This window comes from Salvelinus namaycush, chromosome 18, assembly GCF_016432855.1.
Source record: "Salvelinus namaycush isolate Seneca chromosome 18, SaNama_1.0, whole genome shotgun sequence".
Taxonomy (NCBI): domain Eukaryota; kingdom Metazoa; phylum Chordata; class Actinopteri; order Salmoniformes; family Salmonidae; genus Salvelinus; species Salvelinus namaycush.
In genome coordinates, this window is record NC_052324.1 from 14,917,075 (window position 1) to 14,934,974 (window position 17,900).

A 17,900-nucleotide genomic window follows, 5' to 3' on the forward strand; every position below is an offset into this window, starting at 1 on the left:
GATCCATGCACCTGGATGGGACACCTCAGCTCAAGTGGATTTGGCTAGCATACATTTCCTGGTCCGCTTGAAGTGGGCAGGCTTTGGCTGGATCTGGCTGGGTGAAGCAGCTTCACAACCACTAGTCCTTAATCTATCTCTGACTGAACGCTGCACTGAAAAAACCTGAACAACACACAGTCTGACTGAGCACTGCACTGGAAGGGCCTGAACACACATCCTTACTGAACGCTGCACTGAAAGACCATGGACAGCACACAGCCTGACTGAACACTACACTGGAAGAGCCTGAACAACACACAGCCTGACTGAACACTGCACTGAAAGACCATGGACAGCACACAGCCTGACTGAACACTACACTGAAAGACCATGGACAGCACACAGCCTAACTGAACACTACACTGAAAGACCATGGACAGCACACAGCTTGACTGAACACTACACTGAAAGACCATGGACAGCACACAGCCTGACTGAACACTACACTGAAAGACCATGGACAGCACACAGCCTGACTGAACACTACACTGAAAGACCATGGACAGCACACAGCCTGACTGAACACTACACTGGAAGAGCCTGAACAACACAGAGATCCTGCTTTCATTATGTCAGGGAGTGATTGTACTGTAGTTCATACTCCCAGGCTGGGCATTTCAAGGCCTGCCAAGTGTCATTTCTCTTTGGATCAACTGCATGCATCTATTGTTCATAATGTCCTCTCTGCCTGCCACTTGTGCATTTAGATCACATGACTGGAGTGTTTCTGCATTTATCTGGATTATTAACTACACAGAGACCTTCTAATCTGTTGAGCAACACAGAGACCTTCTACTCTGTTGAGCAACACAGAGACCTTCTACTCTGTTGAGCAACACAGAGACCTTCTACTCTGTTGAGCAACACAGAGACCTTCTACTCTGTTGAGCAACACAGAGACCTTCTACTCTGTTGAGCAACACAGAGACCATCTACTCCGTTGAACAACACAGAGACCTACTCAGTTGAACAACACAGAGGCCACCTGCTCCGTTGAACAACACAGAGAGCATCTACTCTGTTTCTAAGTGGGCTCAATAATTCAAAGAGTGGAGGGATGAAAACCTCTCCTTTCCATACTGTTACTCTCTCCTCTTCATACTACTAGAGCAACAACGTACTGTAGTAAAAACAACGTACATCTACATTATATCACAAGCTAAATGGTAATGCTAACAACAATGGAACTGGCTAATGTTGAGTATCACCATGTATCACCAGTATCACTCAACATTAGTCAGTTCCATTGTTGTTAGCATTACCATTTAGCTTGTGATATAATATAGATGTACGTTGTTTTTACTACAGTACGTTGTTGCTCTAGTAGTATGGACCCATGAATAATACAGTACAGTGTGTGTACTGGACAGGAACTGTTACTGTGAGAGGCAATACGGGTGGACTCACAGTCCCCCAAAGAGCTGCATGCCCAGTAGGGCAAACACCACGATGAAGAGGAAGAGGAGGAACAGCAGGCTGATGATGGACTTCATGGAGTTGAGTAGAGAGACCACCAGGTTCCTCAGAGAGTTCCAATACCTACAGCAGGGGGATGAAGAGGAGGAATGAGGAGGTGATAGTGGTATACCATCGAGTCATGTACAGGTGATCATGTCGTGTTTTGGATCAGGATGTAACGGATCGCTCACTTAGTGACTTTGAAAATCCTGAGCAGACGGAGAGCTCTCAGGACGCTGATGCCGAAGGAGGCCCCAGGTTTCACAACTGCCCAGATCACCTCAAAAATACTGCCTATAATCACCTGGGAGGAGAGTACATTGAATTACAACAAAATGTGCGTTCTCTCTAATGTAATGCAATGCAATGTCATTCTCTACTATTAAACATTTCAGAAGTGCAGGTTTGATTGGATCGCAGTCTCACTTACTCCGAAATCAAAACAGTTGAAAGACGAATGGAAGTAGCTCATGGGTCCTAGTCCATACATTTTCATGGACATCTCAGTCAGAAACAAGCCCAGGAATACAAACTCTGCCAAATCTGCAAGGGAGATGGAATAACACACAGATCAATTCACTGAGTCAAATATGACCGCCCTGATGTCTGATGTGAAGGCCCTGTTTCAATACAACTAACACAGTGTAGATGGTTTCATTGTACAAACAGCAAATAAATAGAACGATACGTCCTGTTGGTGATGGTAGGAAAACAAATGGAACAGTATTCCCTCCCACGCAGGTCGGACGTTGGGCAGGACTTACACAGTGCATATGTGAGCCACTCAGGCTGGTCGTAATGGACGATGGCCACACACAGTGTGTTGAGGCCCACCAGACACAGCACTGTCCAGTAGAAGCTCTGAGCCTTGACCAGGTGTCTGATGGTGAAGCGGAGCCGCTTCTCTTTCCTCCGGAAGTAGGAGGCACTGCCGTTCTTGCTGCTCTTCAGGCTGGCCCGGGCGAACGGAGACCCTGGAGGAACAGTGGCGGGAACAGCACACAAACTGGAGATAAAGTCACACAGTCATCAATTCTGTAGAACTCAATGAAATCACTTTGATGTAACTTCATGACCTGAACGTTTTCACTTGGTGGGGACCGCCTCGAAACGTCATCAGACTCAATGAGAGGAAAGATTCAAAATCACAGCTAATAAACCCCAAAATGTGCACTATGGCTCAATCAAACCACAGCATAGCATGTCAAACATAGCAACTTGAATGTAAAGTAGAGGGCATTTGTAATATGACAGTTAGCAGATTTGCCTTTACATTTCTCTTTAATAATGCTGCATCATATTGTTCAGTATCTTCTCAGTGTCCTGGCTAGTTCATCCATAGAGAACTCTGTGCACTGCCCTCCTCCCTTCTCCCCTGCCTCCACCTCCCAGCCCCTGGACCATAATAAACCATCTGTAACTTAAATTAAACAAAAATTTGAGGCTGGACCAAAAAAAGAAAAGTGAAAAATGGTTCTATTAGCATCTCGTTAGTGGCCCAGGAGGAGAGGGAGAATCATCATTTCCTGGGCTATATTCATCTCCAAATGTAACTCGGGTGTGGAGCCTCATAAACTGAGCACCAAGTCAGGCTTGCCTTTTTCCCCTCTCTCTTTTTCCCTTTCTCCCTCCATCTCCCTCTCCTTCTCCCTGTCATATATTTTTTATATGGGATTCTAATACTGAGCCAAACCACCTACTCCCCTTTAGTTACTGTACAGTGATGCAGATCTAATTGAGGAGTATTAATAATCACTTATGCAAGGGAGACTGAGGAGTTCAAACAGATAGTTAGCTATCTGAAAAAAAGCAGGGAGCAGATTATTTTATTATTACTTTATCATTTTTTTAATATGAGGCTATTGCAATGCTTCTGTCATTAGTCATTCTTAAAGGGCAGTTGTCTAACAGAATAGATACAACCAGGAATTCTTTATGTCACATACTGGGAAGTATAGCAATTTGAGTTACTTATTGCATTATAAAGGCTAGTATTTAACCCAAATTGATACACATTGTAGGAAATAGGCCCAATACCACCACAATCTAATTAAAAGACAAACAAAATGATTCAATATGCAACATCATTAAATTGAAGCACATTCTAAGAAAATTATTGTTCCAGGCCTGCCACAGAATTTGGTGACATGAGACAGCTAGTAGAGGTAGAACCAATATACACTGCTCAAAAAAATAAAGGGAACACTAAAATAACACATCCTAGATCTGAATGAATGAAATATTCTTATTAAATACTTTTTTCTTTACATAGTTGAATGTGCTGACAACAAAATCACACAAAAATTATCAATAGAAATCAAATTTATCAACCCATGGAGGTCTGGATTTGGAGTCACACTCAAAATTAAAGTGGAAAACCACACTACAGGCTGATCCAACTTTGATGTAATGTCCTTAAAACAAGTCAAAATGAGGCTCAGTAGTGTGTGTGGCCTCCACGTGCCTGTATGACCTCCCTACAACGCCTGGGCATGCTCCTGATGAGGTGGCGGATGGTCTCCTGAGGGATCTCCTCCCAGACCTGGACTAAAGCATCCGCCAACTCCTGGACAGTCTGTGGTGCAACGTGGCGTTGGTGGATGGAGCGAGACATGATGTCCCAGATGTGCTCAATTGGATTCAGGTCTGGGGAACGGGCGGGCCAGTCCATAGCATCAATGCCTTCCTCTTGCAGGAACTGCTGACACACTCCAGCCACATGAGGTCTAGCAGTGTCTTGCATTAGGAGGAACCCAGGGCCAACCGCACCAGCATATGGTCTCACAAGGGGTCTGAGGATCTCATCTCGGTACCTAATGGCAGTCAGGCTACCTCTGGCGAGCACATGGAGGGCTGTGCGGCCCCACAAAGAAATGCCACCCCACACCATGACTGACCCACCGCCAAACCGGTCATGCTGGAGGATGTTGCAGGCAGCAGAACGTTCTCCACGGCGTCTCCAGACTCTGTCACGTCTGTCACATGTGCTCAGTGTGAACCTGCTTTCATCTGTGAAGAGCACAGGGCGCCAGTGGCGAATTTGCCAATCTTGGTGTTCTCTGGCAAATGCCAAACGTCCTGCACGGTGTTGGGCTGTAAGCCCAACCCCCACCTGTGGACGTCGGGCCCTCATACCACCCTCATGGAGTCTGTTTCTGACCATTTGAGCAGACACATCCACATTTGTGGCCTGCTGGAGGTAATTTTGCAGGGCTCTGGCAGTGCTCCTCCTGCTCCTCCTTGCACAAAGATGGAGCGGTCCTGCTGCTGGGTTGTTGCCCTCCTACGGCCTTCTCCACGTCTCCTGATGTACTGGCCTGTCTCCTGGTAGCGCCTCCATGCTCTGGACACTACGCTGACAGACACAGCAAACCTTCTTGCCACAGCTCGCATTGATGTGCCATCCTGGATGAGCTGCACTACCTGAGCCACTTGTGTGGGTTGTAGACTCTCTCATGCTACCACTAGAGTGAAAGCACCGCCAGCATTCAAAAGTGACCAAAACATCAGCCAGGAAGCATAGGAACTGAGAAGTGGTCTGTGGTCACCACCTGCAGAACCACTCCTTTATTGGGGGTGTCTTGCTAATTGCCTATAATTTCCACCTTTTGTCTATTCCATTTGCACAACAGCATGTGAAATGTATTGTCAATCAGTGTTGCTTCCTAAGTGGACAGTTTGATTTCACAGAAGTGTGATTGACTTGGAGTTACATTGTGTTGTTTAAGTGTTCCCTTTATTTTTTTGAGCAGTGTATAATATAAATTTAAATAATTTATTAAGGTGTCTTTAATAGAATAAATGTGTCGAAAAACAAATGTAGACATTATGAGAGCTTGGGACTATAAGGTTCTAGCTGCATTTTAGTCAAATGTAGTTATTGACTGAGCCTTGTTCTTTCCAGATATCCCCAATTCATGTTGCTAAGTTCAAAAGAATACAAGATAAAAATTGATGACACCATTCAAACCAATTAAGTTTCGGAACTTTAAAGCTAATTATCTCAGAATCATATTTTTTGCAGGTACAACCTTATTGTCCCAAGCTCTCCATTAATACATGCATTTCTAGAGCTTCCAAAATAGTTTTACAGTGGTGGGGGTGCCAAGATGGCCGGCGCGGTGGCTTCAAAACAGTGCCCTGCATCAGTCATCTAGTGATTAGAAATCATTGGGTAGAACAGAATACAGCAGTGAGCAGTGTGAAAGCTGACACGTTGATCAAGAGGTCCGAGTCAGGGGCGTTGGCCTTACCAACAGATGAGATGTCAGTGAAGTGGTCCTCGCCCTCCTCAGCATTGATCAGGTCATTCTTGCTCTTCTTTGCTCTTTTCAACACTGAACACACATTAGAACAATACTTTAGGGTTAGTACCACACCAGATTTCTTTGTGAAAAGTATCTTAGTGTAGTTTGTTCGAGGGAGATAATGTATACACAGTATGTGTGTTTGATGGATATGACATCAGCTCTCAGGGCATTAATACAGGACTTCCATCAGGCAATGTACTTCCTTTTGAAAAAGCAGCACACAACTTGAGCCCTTCACATTTATGATAGCTTGTGAAACACTGTTACTACAAGCATCTCAGGGGAGGCCTCTCAGGTGTTGTTAGCTCAACAGACCATTCAAACTCGACTGGCAACACAGTTCCCTCAAACACACTCTCCCAGCCGGGCTCTCTCTGAACTGTGGCCCTGTGCACTTCTCTCCCATTGTAATACAATTTACATGTGGCCCCAACACCCATAATTACTGTGGGTTCACACTTGGGCTTTGATTATTTCTGTGTTGTGCTAACAAGGCCTTGATAACAGCAACAGCACAATGTTTAGCACAGAGAGGGTGGGTGGCATCAGCCCAAAGCCTCACACATCTACAGCCACAGCCAGAGAGGAGACTGGGTAAGCAGTCCTGGGCAAACACAGGGAGACGACACTCGGATAAAGCTCATAACCAAGGCACTGAGTTTTCACTGATCAGATCAGGTGGTCTGACTTGACCAACTCAGGGCCCTGGTATACTCCTGACCTGGGTTGTTATGTTTCCTTTTGTACCACGCTCCATCCAGAGGGGACTTCTCTTCAGCGTGCTTGTCCTCCTCCGCCAGCATCACTTCCTCTGAAACAAATACACAGGTGTCAGCCACACACCATATAATGAACACATACACACACAGTGGTGTAAAGTCCTTAAGTAAAAATACTTTAAAGTACTACAAGTCGTTTTTTGGGGTTATCTGTACTTTACTTTACTATTTATATTTTTGACAACCTTTACTTCACTACACTCCTTAAGAAAATATTGTACTTTTTACTCAATACATTTTCCCTGACACCCAAAATGACTTATTACATTTTGAATGCTTGGCAGGACAGAAAAATAGTCAAAATTTCACACTTCAAGAGAACACGTGGTCATCCCTACTGCCTCTGATCTGGTGGACTCACTAAACACAAATGCATCTTTTGTAAGTAATGTCTGAGTGTTGGAGTGTGACCCTGGCTATCTGTAGTAATGTCTGAGTGTTGGAGTGTGCCCCTGGCTATCTGTAGTAATGTCTGAGTGTTGGAGTGTGCCCCTGGCTATCTGTAGTAATGTCTGAGTGTTGGAGTGTGACCCTGGCTATCTGTAGTAATGTCTGAGTGTTGGAGTGTGACCCTGGCTATCTGTAGTAATGTCTGAGTGTTGGAGTGTGCCCCTGGCTATCTGTAGTAATGTCTGAGTGTTGGAGTGTGCCCCTGGCTATCTGTAGTAATGTCTGAGTGTTGGAGTGTGACCCTGGCTATCTGTAGTAATGTCTGAGTGTTGGAGTGTGACCCTGGCTATCTGTAGTAATCTCTGAGTGTTGGAGTGTGACCCTGGCTATCTGTAGTAATCTCTGAGTGTTGGAGTGTGACCCTGGCTATCTGTAGTAATGTCTGAGTGTTGGAGTGTGCCCCTGGCTATCTGTAGTAATGTCTGAGTGTTGGAGTGTGCCCCTGGCTATCTGTAGTAATGTCTGAGTGTTGGAGTGTGACCCTGGCTATCTGTAGTAATGTCTGAGTGTTGGAGTGTGCCCCTGGCTATCTGTAGTAATGTCTGAGTGTTGGAGTGTGCCCCTGGCTATCTGTAGTAATCTCTGAGTGTTGGAGTGTGACCCTGGCTATCTGTAGTAATGTCTGAGTGTTGGAGTGTGACCCTGGCTATCTGTAGTAATGTCTGAGTGTTGGAGTGTGCTCCTGGCTATCTGTAGTAATGTCTGAGTGTTGGAGTGTGCTCCTCGCTATCTGTAGTAATGTCTGAGTGTTGGAGTGTGCTCCTCGCTATCTGTAATAATGTCTGAGTGTTGGAGTGTGACCCTGGCTATCTGTAGTAATGTCTGAGTGTTGGAGTGTGCTCCTGGCTATCTGTAGTAATGTCTGAGTGTTGGAGTGTGACCCTGGCTATCTGTAGTAATGTCTGAGTGTTGGAGTGTGCTCCTGGCTATCTGTAGTAATGTCTGAGTGTTGGAGTGTGACCCTGGCTATCTGTAGTAATGTCTGAGTGTTGGAGTGTGACCCTGACTATCTGAACATTTTAAAAACAAGAAAATGGTGCCGTCTGCTTTGCTTAATATAAGGAATTTGAAATGGTTTATACTTTTACTCTTGATACTGAAGTATATTTTTGCAATTACATTTACTTATGATACTTAAGTACGGTATATTTAGAACCAAATACTTTTAGACAAGTAGTATTTTACTGGGTGACTTTCACTTTTACTTGAGTAACTATATTTTTACTTAAGTATGACAATTGTATACTTTTTCCACCAATGCGCATGCACGCACGCACGCACGCACGCACGCACGCACGCACGCACGCACGCACGCACGCACACACACACACACACACACACACACACACACACACACACACACACACACACACACACACACACACACACACACACACACACACACACACACACACTCCAAACCATCAGCATACTTAATATTGCATATCATAAAGCCCTAAGACTAATGCTATGTCAGCACAATGTAATATATATATATATATATATATATATATATATATATATATATATATATGTATAAAAGAGAATGTATGGCAGATTACTGCATATAGTATCAAATCATGTTTGCCTGTAACTGAAACTTTAGCAAAAACTTGAGCAATATTTAAACTTTAAGTATTAAAGTAAAGGGGTATTAGGTCTTAAAAATAAAAAGGAGAGGGAATAGAGGGCAGTCTGACCTGCCTTGCATATCCACTCCAGGTATCCAGTCAGCTCCCTCTCGATCTGCTGCTGCCTGCGAAGCTTCAGAAACTCCTGCCTCTTCTCCACACGCTCACGCTCCTTGGCAAACTCCCTGCAGGCACACACACACACATACTTACCGGACAAGCACGGGAGCACACACACCGTTTTAGCTACATGTCAGAGCCTGGAACACTCATATGCTGACAGCAGTCTGCCTCCCAGCTGTGGACTTGGCTGTGGGTGAAGCTTTTTGGAGAGTATTACAAGTCTTTCCTTCCTCTACATTAAGAATGAAAACTTCAGACACAAAATAAGCTTTAAAAAGAATGAATTTGCTATAAAAAAAAAGTTTTAAGTATATATTGGCAATACAGTCAGTGGTGTGTGCAAACATCAGATCTCTATAGTTACACCATGAAGCAATCATATTTCTGACACTATCTTGGAACAACATGCAACCCAGTTGTGATGATTTTTGTAACCACATAAACCACCATCTGTTATCTAGCCAATTAAAGAGGCCCATTTCCATTCTTCTTACCCATGAGTAACCTGGAAATAGATAGGCCTACTGCTGATTGGGCAAATGTTGGAATGGATTACCAAGACAAAGAGGGGGAGGTCTCACTCATTAAACAAGTGGTTCACAATTTTTTTTAACCTAATCTGTATATTTGTAATGGCATGTTATAGAAGGGTCAAATTTTGGGGCGATTTCATTTGGTTTTGAGAAACTTACCAGCTGTGCTGCTTCTTCATGTAGCCTGCGCAGCACAGCTGATAGGGGAAAACGCTCGAGTGAAATATAACATTGCGGATAAAGTTCAGAATTATACAATTTCATGTGTACAACATCTAAAGACCTGCATCACTATACTGAGAGCTTTGCCGTTTCTAAAAGGACGTATTTGGGTGTTTGTGGAGCCTTTGTTCATGTTTCTCCGGTGCCCCCATAGCGCAGAACGAGCAATGAGGAAGTCTACTGCGGGTGAGTTTCCCAAAACCAAGTGAAATCCCTAAAAACGTGTCTGGACCCTTCTATAACATGCCAATTACATAAACAATAGAGATTTCATTCTATAATAGTGAACCAATCCTTTAACTGCACTGTGAAGTCACAAACACAACAGTCTGGATTGAGTCGTTGAGACTGAAGCTTTTATTTATCTTCCTCCTTCCACCCACATCTTCCATGTGTGTGTGGTACTAGCTGTTTAAGACCTGTTAACGAGAGAGGGAGTGACGGATGGGTGGGAGGGAGAGAGGAAGGGAGATGAGAGAGAGAGATACAGAAAAAGAGAGAGCGAAAGAGAGAGAGAGAGACAGGGAGAGAGAGAAAGAGACCAAGAGAGAGAAAAATAATCCGACAGAGAGAAAGACAGAGAGAGAGAGGCAGATGGAGAGAAATGAGGGATCCCCTCCCTGAACAGTCCGCCCTCACAGTTCACTTGGTGAGAGCCAGGCAGTGATTGGTGTCTCTCCCACGCAGGGCCGAGGGAAGCTCCTTCCTGCATTGCAGTGGCTGTGTGTGTTTGTGTGTGGGTGTGTTTGTTTGTGTTTGTGTTTGGGAGGGCTGTGAGGGGGTGGTGTTAGCCAGGAATCCCAGCCCTGCCTGCTGCAGTTCCACAGCAGCCCCTCAGGCGGGGGAGTCAGTCGCTCCTCAGCACGCCGCAAAGGCGCTTTATTGGCATGGGAAACGCGTTTGCATTGCCAAAGCAAGTGAAATAAACAAAAGTGAGAAGACACAAAACAACATAAATAAAAAAACATTTGAATTTAACAGTAGATATTGCACTCAAAAAGGTTTAAAAAGATAGACATTTCAAGTGTTATATTATCAGCTATGTACATGTGCAAATAGTTGTCGTAGGAATAGAAGGGGAAGTAGGGGAAGATAAATAAACAGATAAATATTGGTGGTATTTACAATGTTGTTTGTTCTCCACTGGTTGCCCTTTTCTCATGGCAACGGGCTGTGACTGCACACTGCAGTACTTCGCCTAACAGATACAGGAGTTTATCAATGTTTGATTTGTTTTCAAATTATTTGTGGGTCTGTTTGATCTGTGGGAAATAAGTATCTCTAATGTGGTCGTACATTTGGCAAGAGGTTAGGAAGTGCAGCTCAGTTTCCACCTCATTTTGTGGGCAGTGGGCACATAGCCTGTCTTTCTATGGCGGCCTGTCTTAATAGCAAGGCTATGCTCACGGAGTCTGTACATAGTCAAGGATTTGTCACTGTGTACTCTCTGTTTAGGGCCAGATAGCATTCCAATTTGCTCTGTTTTCTGGTTTAATCTTTCCAGTGATACAAATAGTTATCTTTTTGCTTTCTCATCATTTGGTTGGGTCTAATTGTAAACCAGCTGGCTGAGGGGACTCTTCTCTAGGTTCATCTTTCTGTAGGTGAGGGCCTTGTGGTGAAATGTGTGGGCATTCCTTCCTTTTAGGTGGTTTAGGTGGCTCTTTTTCTGGATTTTGATTACTAGAGGGCATAGTCCTAATTCTGCTCTGCATGCATTGTTTGGGGTTTTGCACTGTACACACAGTATACATTTGCAGAATTCTGCATGAAGTGTCTCAATGGGTGTTTGTCCCATTTTTTGAATTCTTGGTTGGTGAGTGGACCCCAGACCCCACAACCATAAAAGTATTTTTAGCCAGATCCTAATTGGGATGTCGAGTTGAATGTTTATTTTGATTGCGTAGAAGACCCTTATTGCCTTGTCTCTTAGATTGTTCACAGCCTTGTGGAAGTTACAGTTGAAGTCGGAAGTTAACATACACCTTAAACTCAGTTTTTCACAATTCCTGACATTTAATCCTAGTAAAAATTCCCTGTCTTAGGTCAGTTAGGATCACCACTTTGCCATCTATTTTGTGAAGTGCACCAGTCCCTCCTGCAGCAAAGCACCCACCCAACAAGATCCCGCCCCCCGTGCTTCACGGTTGGGATGGTGTTCTTCGGCTTGCAAGCATCCCCCTTTTTCCTCCAAACATAATAATGGTCATTATGGCCAAACAGTTCTATTTTTGTTGCATCAGACCAGAGGACATTTCTACAAAAAGTACGATCTTTGTCCCCATGTGCAGTTGCAAACCGTAGTCTGGCTTTTTTTTATGGCGGTTTTGGAGCAGTGGCTTCTTCCTTCTTTTCTTGGTCTTGGCTGATTTCTTTTGATTTTCCCATGATGTCAAGCCAAGAGGCACAGAGTTTGAAGGTAGGCCTTGAAATGCATTCACAGGTACACCTCCAATTGACTCAAATGATGTCAATTAGCCTATCAGAAGCTTCTAAAGCCATGACATCATTTTCTGGAATTTTCCAAGCTGTTTAAAGGCACAGTCAACTTAGTTTATGTAAACTTCTGACCCACTGGAATTGTGATACAGTGAATGATAAGTGAAATTATCTGTCTGTAAACATTTGTTGGAAAAATTACTTGTGTCATGCACAAAGTAGATGTCCTAACCGACTTGCCAAAACGATAGTTTGTTAACAAGAAATTTGTGGAGTGGTTGAAAAATTTGTTTTAATGACTCCAACCTAAGTGTATGTAAACTTCCGACTTCAACTGTACCTGTGGTGTTAATACTTACGACGCGGTAGGTATAGTTCTTTGTGCTCTAGGGCAGTGGTGTCTAGATATAATTTGTTTTTGTTGTCCTGGCTACTGGACCTGCTTTGGAATACCATTATTTTTGTCTTACTGAGATTCACTGTCAGGGCCCAAGTCTGACAGAATCTGTGCAGAAGGTCTAGGTGCTAATGTAGACCATCCTTGGTTGGGGACAGAAGCACCAGATCATCTGCAAACAGTAGGCATTTGATTTCCGAATCCAGTAGGGTGAGGCCGGGTGCTGCAAACTGTTCTAGTGCCCTCGCCAATTAATTGATATATACAGTATGTTGAAGAGGGTGGGGCTCAAACTGCATCCCTGTCTCATCCCACAGCCCTGAGGAAGGAAATATGTGTGTTTATTGCCAATTTTAACTGCACACTTGTTGTTTGTGTACATTGATTGTTTTGTTTTCCCCCCAACACCAATTTCCATCCATTTGTATAGCAGACCCTAATGCCAAATTGAGTCAAAAGCTTTTTTGAAATCAACAAAGCATTGAGAATACTTTTTCTCGGGATATTGTTTTTACTGAGGAAATGTTGTAATCTGTTGTTCATGATACTGTAGAGGATGTTTACGAGATTGCTGTTGACGCAGAGTCCACGGTAATTATCTCTCTCTCTTTCTCTCTCTCTCACACACACAGGCTATCGGGACATGAATTTATTACTTTTCAGAAAACAAATCTAATTCTCACTTGCTGTTCCACCAAATGGCTTCAGGTGTCTCTGTGCTATCAATGTGGCATTATGCTCTTCTTTCAGTTCTTTTATTTCAACCTTCTGCTTTCTTTCCCTTCCTTCTACATTTTACCTTTTTTCTATGGTGGAAGGTTAACACATCGCTTGTTTATTGGTTTCCACTGTTTATTGCTTAGAGTTAAGAGGGGGAGTAGGAGTAGTGTGTTTGGGGTAGGGCAGTGTGATGACCGCAATAAAGTCTCAGCTGAGTGGGGAAGAAATGCTGTCGCTTCAGAATGGCTTCAGGTGCGTTCTGGAGAATGTTGTTATTTATAGTGGAGAAAGTTTTGTTCATGGTTGGAACATTCTGCATCCAGACGGGTTGCATCACTGCCTGGTATGGCAACTGCTTGGCCTCCGACCGCAACGCACTACAGAGGGTAGTACGTACGGCCCAATACATCACCGGAGCCAAGCTTCATGCCATCCAGGACCTCTATACCAGGCGGTGTCAGAGGAAGGCCCTAAAAATTGTCAAAGACTCCAGCTACCCTAGTCATATACTGTTCTCTCTGCTACCGCACGGCAAGTGGTACCAGCGCGCCAAGTCTAGGTCCAAGAGACTTCTAGCTTCTACCCCCAAGCCATAAGACTCCTGAGCAGCTAATCAAATGACTACCCAGACTATTTGCACCCCCCCTACGCTGCTGCTACTCTCTGTTATTATCTACGCATAGCCACTTTAATAACCTTACCTGCATGTACATAATTACCTCGACACCGGTGCCCCAGCACATTGACTCTGAACCGGTACACCCTGTATATAGCCATATAGCCCCGCTATTGTTATTTACTGCTGCTCCTTAATTATTTGTTTTTCTTATCTCTTACCTTTTTTTTTCTTCAAACTGCATTGTTGGTTAAGGGCTTGTAAGTAAGCATTTCACCTGTATTCGGCACATGTGACAAATAAAATTTGATTTGATTTCATTTGAATGAACAAGGCGGTGGTTGTGTTCTTGTTGCCTGGCTAGTTGCGAGTGGGATTTTTGTGAATGTTTTGCAGATTTCACTTCTTTCGACCCAGTCGACAAGAGTAGTGGTGGCTAATCTGCCTCCATTTTGTTATGGTCGAACAGATCACAAGAAGTTGGTTCGTTTTGGTGAGTTTGCAAGTGGTTCGTGTGATCTCGGCTGGGTGCCAAGCGGAATCTGTTAAACATCTTGTCTCCTTTTGTAGGCAAGTGTTAATGCTTCTTAACAACGCAGAAAAGCAGCTAAATGTACACGTCAAGGTTAAGCAGGGGGGAGGGGTGGTACGCAGGTTTTGATAGCAAAGTTAGCTTGCGGTGTTCTGAGTGTGGGGACATAGGGTACAAAAAGATTGCGTGCCCATATAAGGTCCAGAGAGAGGGAGTTTGTGGTAGTGCAGACAAATCAAATCAAATGTTATTTGTCACATGCGCCAAATACAAAAGCTGTATACCTTACGGTGAAATGCTTACTTACAAACCCTGAACCAACAATGCAATTTTAAGAAAAATAAGAGGTAAGATTCAATAACAAGGCTATATACAGGGTGTACCGGTACCGAGTCAATGTGCGGGGGTTCAGGTTAGTCGAGGTAATTGAAGTAATATGTACATCTAGGTAGGGGTAAAGTGACAATGCATAGATAATATAAAGCGAGTAGCAGTCTTAAGGCTTGGGGGTAGAAACTGTTAAGGAGCCTTTTGGACCTAGACTTGGCGCTCGGGCACCGCTTGCCGTGCCGTAGTAGAGAGCACCGTCTATGACTAGGGTGACTGGACTCTGCCAATTTTTAGGGTCTTCCTCTGACACCGAATGGTATAAATGTACTGGATAGCAGGAAGCTTGGCCCTAGTGATAGCAGGAAGCAGGATAGCAGGAAGCTTGGCCCTTGCGGTCGGATACCGAGCCGTTTCCATACCAGGTGGTGGTATGGATCTGAGGATCTGAGGACCCATGCCAAATCTTTTCAGTCTCCGGAGGGGGAATAGGCGTTGTCGTGCCATACTCAGCGCATACTCTGAATACACGTTCTGGTAATCCGTCTGGCCCTGCTGTCTAGTGAATGTTGACCTCTTTAAAGGTCTTACTCACATCGGTTACAGAGAGCGTGATCACACAGTCATCCAGAACAGCTGGTGCTCTCATGCATGCTTCAGTGTTGCTTGCCTTGAAGCTCACATAGAAGTAATTTAGGTCGTCTGGTAGGCTCGTGTCACTGGGCTGCTTATGGCTGGGCTTCTCTTTGTAGATCGTAATAGTTTGCAAGCCCTGCCACATCCGACGAGCATGAGAGCCGGTGGAGTAGGATTCCATCTTAGTCCTGTATTGACGCTTTGCCTGTTTGATGGTTCATCGGAGGGCTTTTCTCATAAGTGTCTGGGTTAGAGTCCCACTCCTTGAAAGCGTCAGCTCTACCCTTTAGCTCAGTGCGGATGTTGCCTGTAATCCATGGAACCTGGTTGGGGTATGTACGTATGGTCACTGTGGGGACGACGTCATCGATGCACTTTTTGATGAAGCCGATGACTGATGTGGTATGCTCCTCAATGCCATCGGATGAATTCCGGAACATATTCCAGTCCATGCTGTTAAAGCAGTACTGTAGCTTACAGTGGTTCCTTCTTTAAAAGTTGCGTCATACTGCAGCACACCTTGCGGGCTGCTGCAGCATTCTGTGGCACGTTATCTAATTGTCAGCCATTTTTTCTGTTAATGCAAGTTAGTGCTAGTTTGACCACCAGAGGGCATCTTTGAGAAGCATTTGATAGTCTTCCATATTGGCATTACCAGAGAATTTAAAACCTTTTTTGTAATAACATAGTATATGGGATTGATTTTAAGAAATTTGGTTTAATTAATTTGATTAATATTATGGTGTTTCTATTCTGAGAATGTTTTAAAAAAGGAACCCGCAGGGTTTCCGTTAGGATAGAACGGAAAATATGGATATGGAAAATATGTATGCCCGGGAGTAGGCTACAGCATAAGAGGATTGGAGGATTCTAAATTGTTTGCCTTCATTAGACAACTTTGTTCCAATATTTCTGTAAATCAGTTACATTTATTCCCATAGTAATTCATTATGGATCCATAACTAAATAAACATCAGCATTTTGAAAGAGTATTTTTATCATTATTTTATTAACGAAAGCATAAAGATGCTGATGAAGAAATACAGTAATGTACAGTAAATGCTTTTACATTTGATTAATAATAAATCATTTAGAAGATATAAGCCACCTGCATTTGTTTATTAGGCTACTGTGCAGTCTGACAAGTAAACATAGCCTACAGTACATACTGTAGTAAACATGGGAAAGTGCCTAATTCCTTACATAAGGGAGAGCAGGCCATGTCCAGACTTTCTCGGTGACCTCAAGTACTCATTAACTCTGTCTTTAATGCATTTTCAGGTTGGATCAGTCAAGTACGGAAACTTCTGAGACACAGTATTTGTCACGCCCTGACCATAGTTTGTTTTGTATGTTTTATGTTTTGGTTGGTCAGGGTGTGATCTGTGTGGGCATTCTATGTTGTTTGTCTGGTTTGTCTATTTCTATGTGTTTGGCCTGATATGGTTCTCAATCAGAGACAGGTGTTTTGCGTTGTCTCTGATTGGGAACCATATTTAGGTAGCCTGTTTTGTATTGTGGGTTGTGGTTTATTGTCTATGTTATGTTGCATGTTAGCACATTGTTTATATAGCGGTCAATTTCGTCTTATTCGTTTTGTTTTGTAAGTTTGTTTAAGTGTTCTTCATTAAATTAGAAGAATGTATTCAAACCACCGTGCGCTTTGGTCCGCTTCTTACGACGATCGTGACAGTATTAATGATGAACACCCGCAGGTTCACTGGTAAGCCACATTTGCCTCGAGATCCATCCCAGTTGGTATTCTGTGCCCACTCGTGGTATCTCTCTTCAGTTACACATCCTTGGAATAGCAGAACAGCATAACGGTCCGGGCGCCCCTTGCTGTGCCTGGTGAACAGTTGGTCAAGTTCTGTTGTCAGAAGAGGAATGGAAATATCAAGGTGAACCGACGACCTGACGAACCCACCAGGTATGTTGACTCTGCCTGTCGGAGGTGGAGTTCCAGAGCTCACAGGTGTGCCTGGCATGGATTATGACTCCATCTCGTTCCATCTCGCCCTTTTCAACATGTCATTCTCCACCTGACTCTCCGCCAATGCCGCCTGACTCTCCACAACTCGAAAAACAAGGAAAATGAACAGCTACAGTAGGCGACAATACTGTAAAGTAGCCTAATAATGCTAAAAATAATGCTTAAATAAATTGAGTGCTGGTCTTTACTGTATTCTGCGCATTTTTACATTGTAGTTCAATGTAAAGTGCGACTAAAATGTAGTTTAAATAAACATCAACATTTGAATGTCTTTTTATTAACGCAAGCATGAAGATGTTGATGAAGAAATAGAGTACTGCTGTTTCGAGTTAGAAATGTAACACTTTAGAGTACTTAAGCATTGAATACATTGCAGGTTAAAATGAAGATTATTGTTGAAATGAATTGCTCGACTGGTGTAGGATTTCTCCATCTGTTGGTGTGCAACACTTGCATAACAAGTTAGCTATATTTTCAGCACCAGCCACTGTTTACCTCCTATTGATTGCGCTGCAGTTGCCACCAGTTGTTTTTTAAATGTAACCTTTATTTAACTAGGCAAGTCAGGTGAGAACAAATTCTTATTTTCCAATGACGGCCAAACCCGGATGAGGCTGGGCCAATTGTGCACCGCCCTATGGCACTCCCAAACACGGTCAGATGTGATATAGCCTGTATTCGAACCAGGGACT

The 17,900-nt window shown here is 43.7% G+C and overlaps 1 protein-coding gene across 1 annotated transcript in view; it reads right to left on the reverse strand.

The window, feature by feature from the left end:
- Window positions 1-17,900, reverse strand: part of cacna1ba (calcium channel, voltage-dependent, N type, alpha 1B subunit, a) — a 147,223-nt gene that overhangs the window by 57,274 nt on the left and 72,049 nt on the right. The window contains exons 8-14 of the mRNA XM_039013923.1: window positions 8,740-8,855; window positions 6,499-6,621; window positions 5,756-5,837; window positions 2,265-2,485; window positions 1,931-2,043; window positions 1,692-1,804; window positions 1,450-1,581 (exon numbers count right to left, since the gene is read on the reverse strand). Coding sequence (XP_038869851.1) covers window positions 1,450-1,581; window positions 1,692-1,804; window positions 1,931-2,043; window positions 2,265-2,485; window positions 5,756-5,837; window positions 6,499-6,621; window positions 8,740-8,855 — 900 coding nt within the window. The remainder of the gene's footprint in view (window positions 1-1,449; window positions 1,582-1,691; window positions 1,805-1,930; window positions 2,044-2,264; window positions 2,486-5,755; window positions 5,838-6,498; window positions 6,622-8,739; window positions 8,856-17,900) is intronic.